Source organism: Protopterus annectens, chromosome 7.part1 (assembly GCF_019279795.1).
Source record: "Protopterus annectens isolate FY-2018-M chromosome 7.part1, PAN1.0, whole genome shotgun sequence".
Lineage (NCBI taxonomy): Eukaryota > Metazoa > Chordata > Ceratodontiformes > Protopteridae > Protopterus > Protopterus annectens.
Genome location: NC_056740.1, coordinates 416,814,928 through 416,832,871, shown reverse-complemented (window position 1 = coordinate 416,832,871; position 17,944 = coordinate 416,814,928). Strand labels below are relative to the sequence as shown.

The following is a 17,944-nucleotide window of genomic DNA, read 5'->3' as shown; positions in this document are numbered from 1 at the left end:
CATACCCTCGGCCTCCCCTCCTGAGGATATTTCTTTTGGGGAAGTTCTGCATTCCATGAGGGAGCATTTTAAGTGGCAAGGCCAGGAATATTCTGATTCCAGAAAGCGCCTTCGAACCTTCCTTAAAAAGCCCCAACACAGGCCCTTAGCTATACCTCCTGTGCTTGATGTTTTGGATGATCTGTACTCTGACTCCAGTGTTACCCCTGATACTCTTCCTCCTGCTCCTGCCAAGCCTGACAGATACTATAGGGTCCCAGAAACACATTCTCATTTCTTTAGAGCCCATGCTGTTGATTTAGAAACAATTTCACAGGGACCAAAAGGGGTTTCAGCTACCACCTCCAAAAATCCTTTGCCTTCCAACAGGGAAGCTAGGTCATTAGAGAGATGGGGGAAGAAGGTTTACACCTCCACTACTTTATCTATGAGAGCACTCAATTGTCTCTTTCATATGTTTCAATATCAGGATTACCTGTTAGATGATTTACAGAAAACATTGGCCTCTCCTGAACCTTTAGATAGGAAGTCTTTGCAGGAGGCTGTACATAATTCTCAGCAAGTTAGCAATCACTTTCTTCAGTGTGGATATGATGCATTGGAAGCTTCATATAGGGCAGCTATGACAGGGGCGGTCATTCGTAGACATGCATGGTTAAAAGAACAACCTCTACCAGATCACGTTAAGGCAAAACTTCTTGATGCACCCTTGGAAAAGAACAAGCTTTTTGGTGCTAATGCTAAAGATGTGTTAAAGTCCATTGAGGAAAAAGCCAAGTCAGTTCAGACAGTCAAAGATTACCTCCAGGTTCAGCCACCCAGATTCAGCAGGAATTGGCCTTCTAAAAACTGGTCCTTTCCTAATCCTGAAAGATTTCAAAGGGGCAAAAACAGGCGTGGCCGAGGAAGAGGACAATACAGAGGTTCCTACAGGTGGCGCGAATGGCAACCAGCAAACCAAAGAAGTGACACAGGGTCTCTCCTGCCCCACAGGGACAATCTCAATGACTTTCCTCTACTTCCGCTGACCAAGGAGCAAACAGAAGCTCCTTTGGGCGGAAAATTATCTCTGTTTTCAGACAATTGGCACAGATTGACAAAGGACAAATGGATTTTGGACATTATAGACCAAGGTTACAGGTTCCACTTTCATACCTTGCCAAGAAAACAAGGCATGCCAAACCTACCACAAAACCAGAGGGCAGAGGCTATCAAGCAAATTTCTCTGCTTGCTCAGATCAAAGCAATAGAAAAGTTCCACAACAAGAACAAGGCCAGGGTTTTATTCAAGACTGTTCCTTGTTCCAAGAAAAGAAACTCAATGGAGACCAATACTGGATTTGTCCGCATTAAACACTTTTCTCATAGTACCAAAGTTCAAAATGCTGACTCTACAGCAACTCCTTCCCATGCTGGGCAAGGGGTCTTGGCTGATTACTCTGGACCTCAAGGAGGCATACCTGCATGTCCCTATCAGACACAGCTGCAGAAGATACCTCAGATTTCTTGCAGGGCCAGAGCATTATCAATTCTCAGCATTGCCATTTGGCTTATCTACTGCCCAGAGTATTCACGAAATGCCTGGCTTCAGTAATTGCTCATTGCAGGCTCCAGGGGATCCAAATATACCCGTACCTGGACGACTGCCTCATACAAGCGGACGACAAACTGATTTTGACAAAAAACTTGAATTATGTCATACAATTGCTACAGGCTCTGGGATACACAGTCAACTTCCAAAAGTCAAGACTTCAGCCATCCCAGCAAATAACCTTCTTAGGAGCCAAACTAGACACAGCCTCTCAAATGGCTTACCTGACAGAAGACAAGCAAAAGAAGTTAACTCATTATTTCAAAGGTTTGGCAAAGCTCACCCAGATGACTGCAAGGAGATTCCTACAGGCCCTGGGTTACATGGCATCCTGCATTCTCCTGGTTCCATTAGCAAGACTACACATGAGAAAGCTTCAATGGTACCTAAAAAGCTTATGGTCTCAACACAGCAACAACCTAGAGACAACCATACCGCTCATTCCATGCCTACAAAAGGAATTTCTATGGTGGGCCTCGGTAAGCCAGGCAAACACAGGTATGTCGTTCAAAAAACCTCAGATAACACAGACCATGACCACAGACGTCTCAGATCTTGGATGGGGGGCACACATGGAGGGCAGATGTATTCAAGGACAATGGTCTCCAAAGGAAACACATCTGCATATCAACCAAAAAGAAATGCTGGCAGTAATGCATGCCATCGAGGCCTTTCGACAACAACTTCAGCAAGGCCACCTGCTAATACGGACAGACAACACCACTGTGATGTGGTACATAAACAAGCAGGGGGGCACCCATTCTTACCCCCCTTTGCAGACTGACAATGAATCTTTGGGAAAAATCACTGAACCTAAACATACAGTTGCAATCCCAGTTTGTTCCAGGCAAAGACAATGTGCTGGCGGACAGCCTAAGCAGGAATTTCCTAGACCCCCACGAGTGGAGGTTACATCCAGAAATCTTCATACGACTCACCTCGACATGGGGCAGGCCAGAAGTAGACCTATTTGCCTCCCACCTCAATCATCATCTACAAAAGTTCTGTTCAAGGACATATCATCCACAAGCATGGAAAATAGATGCTCTCTCATTCAACTGGAACTTCCTAAAAATCTATGCATTCCCACCTCTGCCACTGATGACCACAGTATTACTAAAGATCAAAGCAGAGAAGCCCAAGGGAATCCTAATAGCTCCAGACTGGCCAAGACAACACTGGTACCCACTACTACGGAGCATATGTCACAACAAAAAGTGGGCCCTTCCCCAATGGCCCCAACTTTTGACTCAACACAACTTCAAGACAGTACATCCCAACATTCAGACGCTGCAGCTAACAGCTTGGGAGATCCCATGAATAACCTCAATCTATCCCTCTCCAAGTTAGTTCAGCGGATACTAACAGAAGCCCGAAGACCATCCACCAGAAAGGTTTACTCAGCAAAATGGAAGAGATTCAGCATTTGGAATACCAGCAAGGGTCATGATGCATCATTATTGAACATCCCGCTCATTCTGGAATATTTGGCAGATATGCTACAGAATGGACTCTCATATTCTTCCATAAAAATACATGCTTCAGCTATTTCAGCTAGATACAACACTGATCCACCTGTGTTTTCACATCCTTTGTTAAGGCAATTCCTTAGGGGAATCAAGAATATAAAGCCACCAAGAAAGGCTCCAGTACCAGCTTGGGACCTCAACTTTGTCCTAGAAAAACTGACTCTCCCTCCCTTTGAGCCAGCAGCTTCTGTACAATTTCTCTCATGGAAGACAGCTTTCCTGTTGGCAATTACCTCAGCAAGAAGGGTTTCGGAATTACAGGCCCTAATGGCAATACCACCGTTCATAACCTTTCACAGAGACGGTCTCCTTACGAACCAACCCTACCTTTCTGCCAAAAGTGGTATCTAGGGTTTCTTTAAATCAAGCAATTCACCTGCCCACTTTCTTTCCCAATCCTGAGAACAAAGGGGAAAGACTGTTGCATACCTTGGACATTCACAGACAACTTCGCTACTACCTGGACAGAACCAAGACCAGTAGGAAGTCTGATCAGCTTTTTGTAGCTTACGCCCCTGGAGTACAAGGAAAAGCAATTTCCAAACAGACTGTTTCAAAATGGATTGGACATTGCATCAGATTCTGTTATTCCTTCCATGGAAAGAGTGTACCAGCCAATATCAGACCACACACCACCAGAGCTACAGCCACCTCTACAGCATTCTTAAGAGGGGTGCCTACAAAAGACATTCTAGAAGCTGCTACATGGAGCTCCGTGCATACATTCTCCAAACACTACAACCTCCCTTTATATTCCAGATCCAGAGCAGGCTTTGCTTCGGCAGTCCTGCAGGGATTGATAGCTACACCATCCTTTTCTTAGAGCATTCCACCTCCCCCAGCTAAGCTATGGTATTCAACCCATATGTTATGACTGCAGTTGCATTCTTGAAGGACATAGTACAGTTTTGTACCTACCATAAATGTAGATGTCCGATAGATATGCAACTGCAGTCGGTTTTCCTCCCTCCTTCCCTCTATGCCTTGGGTCCACTCCTATCCCTATTATCCTTAGCTGGGGATATCTGTTATGGTGTATCTGTTTATTGCTTATTTATTGTCTGGAAACCTATGTTTGTCTTCCAATTTGATTACAGCCTTCATTGGAGGGCACCTGGCATCTGGGGCAAGAAACACTGAAGAAGATGGCGTCGGCTGATGCTTATATACTCCAGCCGCTCTGACGTCGGAGAGAAATGCGACATCAGCCGACGTCGGACCCAGACTTTGGAATCCGGCCGACCGAGGGCTGCCTGAGGCAGGACAACCCATATGTTATGACTGCAGTTGCATATCTATCGGACATCTACATTTATGGTAGGTACAAAACTGTACTTTCCTTTGTTTTGGACTGACAGCCATTTGAATTGTCTTAGCAACTCAAATGTGGTGATTCTGTGTGCGCTAAGATGACAAAGCAGAAGACTGCCATTTGAAGAAGGTGGGTATTACTTGAGGCGAATGATGCTGTTGGAAAGATGTACTCAGATTTGGAGATTAGTGCATTTCTAGCTAGTAGTAGATATGAAAGATATATTCTTACTGTATCATTTGATCTGTGAGTAAACGGCCCTTGTTGGGTCCCATGTACTTCTGCCATCATCCTCCTTTTCTTTAACATGTCTCTGCAACCAACCTCAGCCATTGAGTTCCTTAGAAGTTGATAGCTACTTTCATTACTTTTGTATTAATGCAGGAAGGTGTTCGATATTCTTGGGTATATTTTTCTTGATTCTCAGGAAGTGTGCTCACTCAGTGGCTGTTACAGTTTGATGGGCTCATAGGCTGTATTGCACCTCCTTGGAGCAGAGATGATTTCATGACAGTATCTGGTATGGGACATTAGTATGCTGAGTGCAGGAGTTTCAGAGAAAGAAATGTCAAATTAGAATAGAAAATACATCAGACGTAAGCTAACCAAGGAGGGGTCCTCTTGTACATCAACTGTTACGTTAAGACCGTATCTGTTGTAAATGTTTATTGATATATTACTGTTAGGTAGTTTCATATCATACTGCCTTTTTATTTCATTAACTTTTATAGTCGACACCAAAAGTTGTTAAGAGCAGCACAAAGAAGGAAGGAACAAAACGGAAGATTAACATGAGTGGGTACATCCTTTTCAGCAGTGAGATGAGAGCTGTCATAAAAGCTCAGCACCCTGACTACTCGTTTGGGGAACTCAGCAGACTTGTGGGGACTGAATGGAGAAATCTTGAGGCAGTCAAGAAGGCGGACTATGAAGGTAATTGAGCATTTTAGTTTGTGAACAACACTTGAAGGACATTTCTTTTGCTATGTAATAATCATCATCCGGTTGTATTCACCAGTGGAATTCCTGACACAGCTGTTTTGCCATTTATAAATGAGGGATAACTGCAGTCATACATTAACATCCAGATGTGGGAATAAGCAGTCTTTCAGGATTTGTTTAATTAGAGTTGCTACAGATATTTTGGGTTCAAAAATGGAGACCTGCTTTGTGCAAGTTGCTTGTCTGTTGATGCACTTGGTATCTGCTCTCCCTTCCCTCTCCTTGCCCCATTACAGCTTGGGCTGTTGGTGCTCTCTTCTGACATGCACCTTTTTATTCTTCCGTAGGTTTGTTGGCAATGTGTAGTTAATTATTTAGTGTTGAATTGCAGCTATGACATGCAGAAAGCGAGAGAAACGGGTTGTAAGTAAAAGTAAGTGTTGTGAGCGTAAAACACCATCTCAAGACCCACACAAGGTTGTGTTTGGTCTATTTAGGTGCTTCACATCTTTCCGCTGATTACAGTATTTGTAAGAAGTTCATTTCCTGTAGCATAATGGAACACAAAAACAAACTTGTAGCTAAGGACATTCTTCCACCTGACACGGCACCAACAACAACTTGGATTTCTACCCAAGAGTACAGGAAGGAAAAATGAAAGGTAGGTCAGCCTTTCTTGGAGAAGCTCACTCCCTCCAAATTGGCCAGAGTATTTAGCCCATCTCCCAGGAGAGACACCCAGCATGGTAACTCCAATCAAGCCTTCCATCTCTCACTTACAGAATTCATCCTGCATCTTGGAAGTCTTGATACCAAGATGTCATGCAGGTAGTTTCTCATCTGAGAAGGGAGTCTCTAGATTGCTTTCATCGAAACCTCCCTCAGTAGCTTCACTTCAATCTCGCAGATCACTCAGGAGCCCTACACAAGTTGACTGAGAGCATTTGGTGTCTGTCTTTGTCATGGCCCAGCTTCAGTATGGTATGATCTTAGTCCCATTCCCTACCTGTGACTGAGAAGTTACCCCAACACCAGTAATGTTAGAATCTGCACTGACTGTTATGCCTGGTATCATGGTGATGTAAAGCCTTGCCTCTTCCACACAGATTACTTTGGTGCCGGTTGCTTCTATGCTGAACCATTCGACACTGATGGTTACTATATCCTTAGCAGTAGGTGCCGACTCCTCAACACCAATGGGTTAAACAATGAACGATAATGTACCATTTTCAGTGTTTGAGCATTCGGAGTTAGACTCCTTGAGATTTTAAGGTCCCCATTGTGGCTTCTGCTGTGGACGTGTCAGTGTTGACAAACAGGACTGGCCGTTGATATCAACACAGATCTCAATTCTGTCAGCTTCAGTAACTCTGGATGTGAGAGTGTTCAATCTCGCCTTTGTTCTTACACATGGGTTCGGAGCCGATCCTCGGCTCCGTGCCGGCCGACTGCAAGCTCTGCATCGAGAAGAAGCTCGAGGACATCTAATACCCACAATCCCCCTCTGCCTTTACCTCAGATCTAGTTTGCCGCTGCTGCATTCGCATCGCTGGAGGCTAGCTCGAGGGTTTTCAGATAAGATTTAACTTTCTTTTTGTTAAATTTTCAGGAGAACTTATTCAAAATCTTTAGTTACTGTGTTTAGTGTATGGTGTGTGTGTAGAGAGAGAAATTCTCGGTACCGTTAACTTAGTTTAACTTTCTTAACTGGTATAGAGTTTTTCGGGGCCTACCACCCCTACTTGGATTGACAAACGGACTGACATATTTACCGGATTTGACCCTTTTTTCCTCTGGATTTGACTGTTACTGGACTTGACCCTTTCTCTTACTACAAAATGTCTGAGAAAATGAAATCTGGATTTAAACGTTGCCAGTGTGGCCAAAAGATGTCGGTCACGGACAACCACAGTTCCTGTGTCTACTGCCTTGGCCCTCTCCACTTACAAGAGGACTGTTCTATTTGTCACTCTTTTAGTGGGAGGGTCATGACAGATAGGCGCAGGAAACTGATGGACAGAGGTTTATTGAAACCCTCTTTCCAGGAGGCTCTGGATGCTTCAGACCAGGCATCCAAATCCTCGAAGGAATCGAAGACGTCGGAGCCCAAGTCATCGGCTCCGAGCTCTTCGGGTAAAGTTAGATCACCGGTTCCACAGACTTCGGGGCCGAGTGTTCAACTGTTGGCAGTTTCCGAGCCTCGAGTCTTGGAACCGGTGACGGAGCTCCCTCCATCGACTCTGTTGAGGTCGGCGCCGTCTTCGATTCCTTCGACTCGTTCTTCCAGGCCCCTCCGACACCGATGTGGACCGTGTGGTGCAGAAATTGATGGAGCATACGGCCTTATCCAAACTTATCTCGGTCTCCTCTCAGTTGATGTCGAGACTTGAAGGCCTGCCACTATCTCCATCTGTTCCTCCTCCGAGACCTGTCCAGTCTTCGGAGCCGGAAGAAGCTGAACTGATGATTGTGGAGCCCTCGGTGCCAGAACTGTCTTTTTCTCGGTCGGCACCGTTCACCTCGACTCCATCCGATCCGGTACTGGAGTCTCGGGGCCGAAGATCCATCCTTGGTTCCGGGACCGAGAGTCGGACCGATGTTTCGGTTCCGACACTCCCTCTCGGAGCCTCGGCGCGGATCGACTCGGTTCCGTCCTCGGGGTCGGTGCCTTCGGTTCCTGTTTCGGGGATTCTTCCCATTTCTTCGGAACCGGGAGATACCTCGACTCGGGACCCGGGGGCCTTCGACCTCATGAGGAAGGTGTTGTCTACCCAGACAACCACATCAGCAGGAACAGCTTCTCCTCCCCACAAAGGACCATTATCCTCCTCTGCACCCACGGCTACATCCAAGCGTCGAGCACCGGTGTCTCAGCCACCCCTAGAGGGTGCCCCCTCTTCCTCGGAGGCTTCTTCGGATGTTCCCCACGAAGAAGTCCCTAGGAAACGATTGTGTAAGAGGAGACACTTGGATTCTCCACAAGAATCTTTGACATCCGATACTGACTTGGATGAGTCAGAAGGGTCCCCTAAGTCACCTTCAGAAGATGTCTCTTTTTCTGACATCTTGGAGATCCTAAAGCAGAGAGGTGACTGGCAATCCCTCCCCCCTTCTGAGGATGAGTCAGTTTTGCTGAAGGCATTTGGTGCTCGCCCTTCCTCCTCCTGGGTCACTCCGCCCTTCGATGAGTTAATGGAGTTGATTGCTCGAAGGGCATGGGAGACACCTGACACGGTGGAACCAGTCCCTAGGAAGCCAAATAAGTACATTACGGCACCACAGGACAAGGCTTACCTCACCAAAGGAGTTCCAGTAGACGCCATGGTGGTGGCAGCGCCACGAAAAAGGAGATGTCGAGTCTTCCTCATCTGTCCATCCACCTAACAAAGATTCTAGGACCATGGACAGATCACGGGAAGCGCATTTTCAGTTCAGCGGCTTTCTCTATCGTTCCCTGAACTATTTGACTCATTTTACACGCTTACAGAGGGATCTAGTCAAAGAGTTGGGAGATACCCTCCAGGGTACTACAGATGCTGCTGTTTCAGAGAAAGTTACAGCACATCTCAACACCCTTACATCCATTGTAAACTCGTCCATGAGGCTGATATCATACGCAGCCGAGGGATCGAGTAGGGCAGCGGCTTCAGCGATTGCTCTTCGTAGGCAATCCTGGATGCGCTTATGTTCGTTTGCGGAAGCCTTCAAGTCTTCCTTTACTAACGCCCCATTTGATGGAGCCACACTTTTTGGCCCTAAAGTAAAGGAGACCCTTACCCGGTGTGAACAGGAGGGAAAGACTCTGTCTGCTGTCGGAGTCCGTTTTTCCACCCCTTCCAGACCGTACCCCAAAGGGCAACGTGGTGGGAAAATGTGTTTCCGAAAACCCCAAGGATCTTTCCCAGACACACAGGGTGATGCCCCCTCTAGAGGCAGAGGGGGGGGGGCAGAGGTGGAAGACGCAGCCCTGGCGGCAGAGGGGGTCCGCAAAACCAAGGTGACAGGGATAACCTCCCTGGCAAACCTTTTCAGCACTCCTGAGAGGAGGCCCGACTGTCCTGCTCTGGAGGCAGTCGGGGGTCGTTTAGCTTTATACCCTCAGGCCTGGCAAAACCTTTCTTCAGACAATTGGGTAAAAAGCGTTGTTACCAGAGGTTACAAAATCCCATTTCTATCCACACCCATTCCAAAGAAAACTCCCAGATGTACCACCCCATCTGCGAGACCCAGCAGCTACAGAAATTTCAAAGCTGCTAGAAAAAAGAGTCATCCAACCAGTCCCAGCGGACCAAATAGGATTCGGAACTTACTCAAGGTTCTTTTTAGTTCCAAAGAAAACAGGGGACTGGAGGCCGATTCTGGACCTAAGCCATCTCAACACCTTTGTCAAGAAGGAAAAGTTCGAATGGTCACGCTTCAATCGATCCTTCCATTCTTACAGAAGGGCGACTGGATGTGCTCGATAGATCTGAAGGACGCATACTACCACATCAAAATGGCCAGGGCGTCCAGGGATCATTTGCGCTTCCGGCTGGGAGCTAGTCACTATCAGTTTCGAGCCCTGCCCTTTGGTCTGACTACAGCCCCCAGGGTCTTCACCAAATGCATGGCAGTGGTAGCGTCTCATCTGAGGTGCCTAGGATTCCAGGTGTTTCCGTATCTGGACGACTGGCTCCTGTCTGCCACCACCAGGCGTCAACTGATACTAGCCAGGGATTACACCCTACAACTTTGTACACACCTTGGAATTTCAGTAAATTTCGAAAAATCTTTGCTACAGCCATCACAGCATATCTTATTCATAGGAGCGGAATTAGATACGCACCATTTAGTTCTAAAACTTCCTACAGAAAGAATAGTAGCACTTCAAATCAACATTTCTCTTCTGCTGTCGTCCAGAAAGTCCCCGGCAAAAATTGTTCTGAAAGTCTTGGGTCTCATGGCAGCTTCTCTCATTGCGGTACCATTGGGAAGACTGCACATGAGAGTGCTACAATGGCTTCTGTTTGCACAATGGTCATTCCAACAACTTCCACTGACTCACGAAATATTGATAACGAAAACATGCAAATCACACCTAATGTGGTGGTTACAGACTTGCAACCTATCCAGCGGAAGACCATTTGTGCTACCCGCACCGTCAGCGACGATAACCACGGACGCTTCCCTGATAGGGTGGGGGGGCATCTTTCAGGGACAGACAGTCCAAGGCGAATGGACCAATCTGGAGTACAATCTGCACATCAATGTTCTGGAGTTGAGGGCAGTGTTTTTGGCGTTGCAACACTTTGCTCCCCTTCTTCCTCCAGGGACCATTGCAGTTCAGACAGACAACATGTCCGTAGTCTGGTACATAAGCAAGGGGGAACCAGGTCTTACCAACTATGCAGAGAGGCCATGAGAATTTGGCAATGGGCAGAGTCCACCGGTCGCTTTCTGATCGCAACGCACATCCCGGGGTCATCCAACGTCATAGCCGACAGGCTGAGCAGGGCAATACTATTGCCTCACGAGTGGTCCCTCAAACAGTCAGTTGCGAGAAGGATTTTTCGCAAATGGGGCCAGCCTACCTGCGATCTGTTTGCATCTCCAATGAACGCCAAATGCAGGAGCTACTTTGCCCTATTACCCCCTCCAGGGGAAGTCCCCAGGGACGCGCTGGTACACGATTGGCCCCCGGGTCTCCTATATGCTTTTCCTCCATTTCCCCTGATTGCAAAGTTTCTACAGAAAGCCAACAACCTTCAGAGGACTATTATTCTCATTGCTTCGTTCTGGCCTCGTCAAATTTGGTTCCCCTTTCTATTGCATCACCGCATTAGGGGACCTTGGATGCTGGACCCAGAGCCAGATCTACTGACTCACTCGTCAGGAGTTCCTCACCCATCCCTAGAATCTCTCCATCTAGCAGCTTGGCTGCTCCGCTTCCCTTTCTAGCCAGGTCGGTTCCCCTTACATCGGCGGTTCAAGATATTTTAGTAGCTTCTCATAAAGTTTCCACTACAAAGACTTACACCAGTAAGTGGAAACGTTTTGTCTTTTGGGCGGAATCACATCATTTGGACCCTGTTATAGCTCCGTTAAACAAGATTTTAGAGTTCTTGACTGAACTATTTCATGAAGGAGCTTCCCCGGCTACTTTAAGAGTACAGTTAGCTGCCATTTCTAACCATCATGTAGAGGAATGTGGTGCGCCTATTATGGCTCTCCGACTTTGTAAAGCCTTTTTAAAAGGTTCTTTTCATATCAGACCACCAGTCAGAAGTCCGACATCACCGTGGAATTTGAACCTGTTGCTCTCTAAATTGATGTTGCCACCCTTTGAACCAGCCTCAAGTTGCACATTGAAATTTTTGTCATGGAAAACTTTATTTCTAGTGGCCATTACATCTGCTAGACGAGTGTCTGAGCTTCAGGCCCTTTCTGTCAAACATCCTTATTTAATATTTCATTCTGACAGAGTATCCCTACGCACTAATCCATCCTTTCTCCCCAAAGTTTGCTCTTCTAGTAATATTAATCAGTCCATTGAATTACCCACCTTCTTTAAGAACCACTCTAATAAATTGGAGTATATGTTGCACAAACTGGATGTCCATAGACAACTCAGATTTTATTTGGATAGAACAAAAGATCACAGGAAATCTGATCAACTATTTGTAGCTTTTGCTGACAGCAGAAAGGGTCTTGCAGTTACGAAACGAACTCTTTCTAAATGGCTAACTGATTGTATCACATATGTTTATGAGGCCTCTGATCAAACATTATCAGTAAAACCCAAAGGACATTCCACCAGATCAGTTTCTACATCTTTGGCTCACGCAGCTCGCTTACCACTAGACACTATTTGTGCGGCTGCTACTTGGGCTAAACCTCATACATTTATCTCTCATTACAAAGTGGACAGGGTTTCTAGGGATAGGGCAACCTTTGGTTCCACTGTGCTCAAGAACGTTCTCCCTTGAGTTCCTCAGGATCATGGAGCTAGGGACGCTACCCATGTGTAAGAACAAAGGCGAGATTGAACACTCTCACATAAAGAGGTTATGTCCTTACCATAACGTTCCATGTGGAGTGTTCATCTCGCCTTGGTTATTACACTCCCACCCCTCCCACCCTTAGGAAGAACGTTCGATTTGGTGCCTGGTCTGGAGTATTCTCCTTCTGCTGTTGCAATATTAGTGTTTCTATCATACCCTTGGTATGTTTGTATATATGTACTTCTATGTATATAAGTTTGGCATGTGTGCGTGCTTTTTGTCTGGTTTGCTTGCAAACTAGATCTGAGGTAAAGGCAGAGGGGGATTGTGGGTATTAGATGTCCTCGAGCTTCTTCTCAATGCAGAGCTTGCAGTCGGCCGGCACGGAGCCGAGGATCGGCTCCGAACCCATGTGTAATAACCAAGGCGAGATGAACACTCCACATGGAACGTTATGGTAAGGACATAACTTCTTTTTCTGGGCATTTTGGTGGATTTCATGGCACAGAAAGAAGCTGCCCCTAGCTACTTTGTACCAGTTGCATTAGTTGTACTGATTCCTCCCTGAGGTACCATAGCAGTTAAACACTTGAGCCAGCCATTGTCCAGGCTCTCACCAGAGTAGATGATTATTAGGCTCATTCTGGTGAGGTCCAGAGATTACTCTTCCAAAAGAAACTCAGATGAAGACTTCCATTTCAGTCTCCTGACGAAGAAGTGTAATAGAAAAAATGTGGACTCCCCTTCAGAATCTCCCACTCTGGATATAGATCTATTTAAAGAGGAGGTTCCCTCAAATTCTTTTCAGAGGACACATCCTTCAGTGAAATATTGGAGATGATGAAGCAGAGGAGAATTATGACCAGTGGACTCAACCTCTCCTGAGGAACAGATTTTACAGAAGGCCTATAACTTCTGTCTTCCAACAGTGTGGTTAGTGTCTCCTCCAGTTTTACTGATAGATATGGTCTGTAGCAAAGTGTGGAAGAAACCGGATATAAAGCCCATTCCAAGGAAGCCCAGTAGTTCTACATAATATCAAAGACTGGTCTTACTGGAGCTGAAGAGCCTCTTGTTGACATCATAGTGGTAGCTGCGTCCAGTAAGAAGGATGTTCCAGAATATGCCTAAGCTATCCATTCATCTAATAAGGATTTTAGGGTGATGTAAAAGCTAGGGAAGTGAGTCTGTGTATCCACTGTGTATTCTGAACTGGCACCTCACCTAAGTGTCATGTTTAATCATAGCCTCACCTCAGGTTTTGTGCCCACTGAGTGGCGCAGAGCTACAGTTATCCCAATCCACAAGGGGGGATCCACCTTGGATCCCGGAAACTACCGTCCCATCAGTCTGACAAGCCTTATCTGCAAGGCCATGGAGCGTATTATCATGGAACTTATAAACAAAGACATTGGCAACCTTCAAACACTGGACCCCACCCAGTTTGGGTTTGTGAAGGGCCGATCTTGTCTCCTGAACCTGATTGACTTCTTTGAATCAGTCTCCAGAGCCATGGACAAGGGTAAGGTGGTCCACACAGCCTATCTAGACCTTGCCAAGGCCTTTGACACCATCCCCCACTCTGGAATCATAGATAAACTTACTAAGTTGGGCATTAATCCCTATGTCACCCAATGGGTTGCTAAATGGCTTACTGATAGACCCCACACTGTAAAAGTAGCCGACTCCAAATCCAGCTCCAGACAAGTGACAAGTGGAGTACCTCAGGGTTCAGTCCTGGGGCCGCTCTTGTTTGGCATCTACTTCTTTGAAGTACAGGTCAACACTAAGAGACTCTGGCTAACAAAGTTTGCAGATGACTGCAAACTGGGAGCCATTATTGAATCCCCAAATGATGTGGATACTCTACAGAAGGGCCTTACAGAAACAGATGCTTGGTGCCAGAGCCATGGGCTCAAGCTCAATGCCAAGAAATGTAATGTTATCCCCTTTGGGAAAAAACATGTATCCATGAATTACCATATAGGTGGCAGTACACTAAACACAGAAAGTGTGATAAGAGACTTGGGGACACAGGTGGACAGTGGTCTCACCTTCGATAACCACATCGTCACAACAGTCAGGAAATCCTTCTATGTGGCACACCTCATCACGAAGGGCTTTTCATCCAGAAAAAAGGAGGTCATTGTCCCACTGTACTCATCCCTCATTAGACCCATTATAGAATACAACGCCCCAGTTGGTATGTACCTCTCAAGACATCTGCAACAACTGGAAAGGCCTCAGAAATACCTCACTAAAAGAATCACAGGCCTAAAGCAGATGCCCTACGCTGACCGCCTTAAAAAACTCCAGCTATACTCTGTTGCATATCGTCTACTCAGGGGCGATCTCTGCTTAACATACAAGGCCATGTCAAACCCAGAGCTGTTGGACATGCTACACTTAAAGAAATCCCAGTCCCTCAGCGCTACATGCTCCAGGGATCTAAACCTTGTCATCACAATAAACAAAACATGCTGGAGGGATAGGTTCCTGACCCAGAGACTCCCCAGACTCTGGAATAGATTGCCCATACATGTCAAGCAGAGTGCCTCTTTGGACCTCTTCAAGAGGAACCTTGACGATTGGATGGGAGAAAGGAAATTCACCCCAGGGATCACGTCAATCGCCCTGTTAGACAGGGGTCCAGGAAAGTAAATAATGTGGGAAGAAATAGCCAGGGAATTGTTATGGCTAGGCTTGTATAGGCCCTAGGGCTGATAGCCTAGTACCAACCTATGAACCAGTAAAATCTCTGTCGGAGCATTTCACTACTTGGCCCACATAGTTTATGTCAGGAGGAAGTTATGGAAAAATCATTAGAAAATCTAAAGCAGCTGCCAACCAGGGAGCTCCACTTTTACTTGGAGTCTAGGTGGTCACCATGAGTATTTCCTCTCTGACCATGCATTTCATTCATAAAGCAATGGATGAGGCAGATAGGGAAACAGGATCAAGCCTAACTATGGGAAGGCAGGCCTGGATGCACTTTACAGATTTCCTGAACCAAATCAAGCCAGCCTTCACCAGCAGCAGGTCCAAGTTTCCCAGGGCAAAGGGGAGTTTCACACTAATGCCACATCAGAGGTGAAAGTGGTCTCCGTGTCCAGGGCAGTAGGGGATTTTTTGGGGATTTTGTTTCTGTGATCCCTGACTGCTTACTTGACTGTTTTTTTTTTTCCTATGGAGGCAGTCAGTGGATGTTTCTCCTTGCACACACCAGCGTGGAAGGCCAGCATGACAGATTAATGGGTAAGAAGAATCATTTCCAGAGTCTACTTAATTCCCTTTTTCACATCTTTCCCAGTTCAGACTTCCAAACTGTCCCATCAGTGCCTCCCAGACAAAGGGAAGCAGCTTTAAGAGGTCCAGAACTGCTACTGTTCTTATGTGCATTAAGAAGACGTTGAGGCTTGGGTGTTCATTGTATACCAATACATCAGGATGGATGGCAGTTGCATTAAACTTAAATGAACTATCTAACTTGACTACATACTTGCATGCTCTCATTCTGGATGCTCACTCAAAATGGCGCTCTTGCTTGCACATGCTCAGTACTTATATGCATGTGCTGACTCACTGGAAAGCTTCTTAAGGGTATATCACACACACTGATCTACATCCTCCCTCTTTACTGAGTTGTCTCATATAAACAATGACATTTTAATAGGCATGCAATTATACCATCACTAATAAAGAAAAACAGCAGCCATGTCTAGGTTGCCTTGTATCTGGAAGTAGGTTTCGAGATGCGACCTGATCTTGTGACATAATAGAACTGGGTTTAGCAACAGGGACAGTCACTGGGGAATGTTCTGCTTGAGGAGTTTCGGGGATTTTCTCAGGAACGGGGATTGCTGACGGAATGTTGTTCTTCGTGTTTCACTCTTGCAGTCATCACATTTGGGTTATCTGCTTGCAGTAGCCTTCAGTCGGTCTGATTATCAAAGTCTTGGGTCCTGCATCGGTGGCTGTCTTATCTTCCATGACGTCAAGTAGTCAGGGGTATAAAGCATGCAGCTGACGCCATTACATCAGTCTTTCTTGCCTTGCGGTGCCCGAAGCAGTTCACAAGTGCCAGTCGGCCGACTCCTGAAATTTTCGTTTGAGTTTCAGAACCAAAGTCTTCAACTAAGTGAAGTACCCCGTTGGGGAAACTTTTTCCTGCTCTAAACTGATGTCAGTAAAAGTTAATAATTGTATTTCTTGTGGAAAGCAAATACCTCCTAAAGATTTTCATTCGTACTGCATTCTTTGCTTAGATCCTGACCACGATGTACCTCATTGTCGGTTTTGTGCCTTATTTAAACAACAAACTATTCGTCGTCGGTTTAGTTACACTTTTAAATATTTTGGTACTCTGTTCAATTATCCAGATATGGCTTTGGTAAGCCACCCGACTACCGACATTCTGAAAAAACGAAAAGATAAAGACAGAGACAGACCGCATAGGTCCAAAACTGCAGACGACGCTTCTCCTAAGCTAGTCACCAGTTTGCCGGTACTCAGTGAGGCGCTTTCGCAGGCCTCTACTGAGACCCATTCGGAGTCCAGTATGCCACGAGATGCTTCTTCGACTGTGGAACCTGCGGGTGTCTCTACCTTGGATGGGTCCAGAGCCGCTGTGCAGGCACCGGCTTCTGAGGGTGTATTCAGGCCTACTGACTTGCATATTAAACTGACACCATCTTCTTCTTCAAGGCCTAAAACTCAATCCATGCCTAGAAAATGACACCCAGACTGCATGGTCAGGCCTCTATGCCTAAAAAACAAATGATAAGAATGGCTGAAGACCTTATTACTCTAATCAGGAGAAGCCACCCTTCCCCCTCTAAGAGACCTAGGACTGAGTTTCCTTATGGTTCTTCTGATCAGGACTCTGAAATTTCTGTTTCCTGTGATGACCAGGATTTACCCTTATCTACCTATGAGGATTCTGATGCAGAGGACTCCATTCCCTCTGCTTCCCCTCCAGAGGATTTCTCTTTTGGCAAAACCTTGCATACTCTTAGGGAGCATTTTTGCTGGGAAAGCCAGGATTACTCTGACTCTAAAAAGAGGCTTATAGATTTCTTACTCCTGCCCCAACACAGGCCTTTAGCTATTCCCCCCCTGTACTGGACATTATTGATGATGCCTTCTCGGAATCTAACTTGGCCTCTGACTGTTTACCTCATGCTCCCAGAAAACCTGATAGATATTACAGGGTTCCTGACTCTCACAAGTTTCTCTCTAAAAATCCTACTGCGGATCCTGAGACCATTTCACAGGGACCCAAGGGCATTAAGGCTACTACTGCCAAAAATCCTACCCCCTCTGATAGAGATTCCAGGGTGCTGGATAGATTGGGTAAGAAGGTATACACTTCTGCAACCTTGGGTAAGAAGGTATACACTTCTGCAACCTTGGATATTAGGACTTTAAACTGTCAGTTTCATATGTTAAAGTATCAGCAGCATATTATTGGGTTGCTTAAATAGAAAACGATGTTGATTCCTTACTGTGTTGAAAATAAAGATTTACAGGATTTAATGCATTCTGCTGAACAAGTTAGAAAACATACTTTGCAGTATATTATTGATTCACT

General features: G+C 45.9%; 1 protein-coding gene across 13 annotated transcripts in view; it reads left to right on the top strand.

Moving 5' to 3' along the window:
- Nucleotides 1-17,944, top strand: part of PBRM1 (polybromo 1) — a 2,726,611-nt gene that overhangs the window by 2,052,768 nt on the left and 655,899 nt on the right. For all 13 annotated transcript variants that reach the window (XM_044078866.1, XM_044078877.1, XM_044078870.1 and 10 more), the window contains one exon: nt 5,164-5,365. In XM_044078866.1, the coding sequence (XP_043934801.1) occupies nt 5,164-5,365 (202 nt within the window). The remainder of the gene's footprint in view (nt 1-5,163; nt 5,366-17,944) is intronic.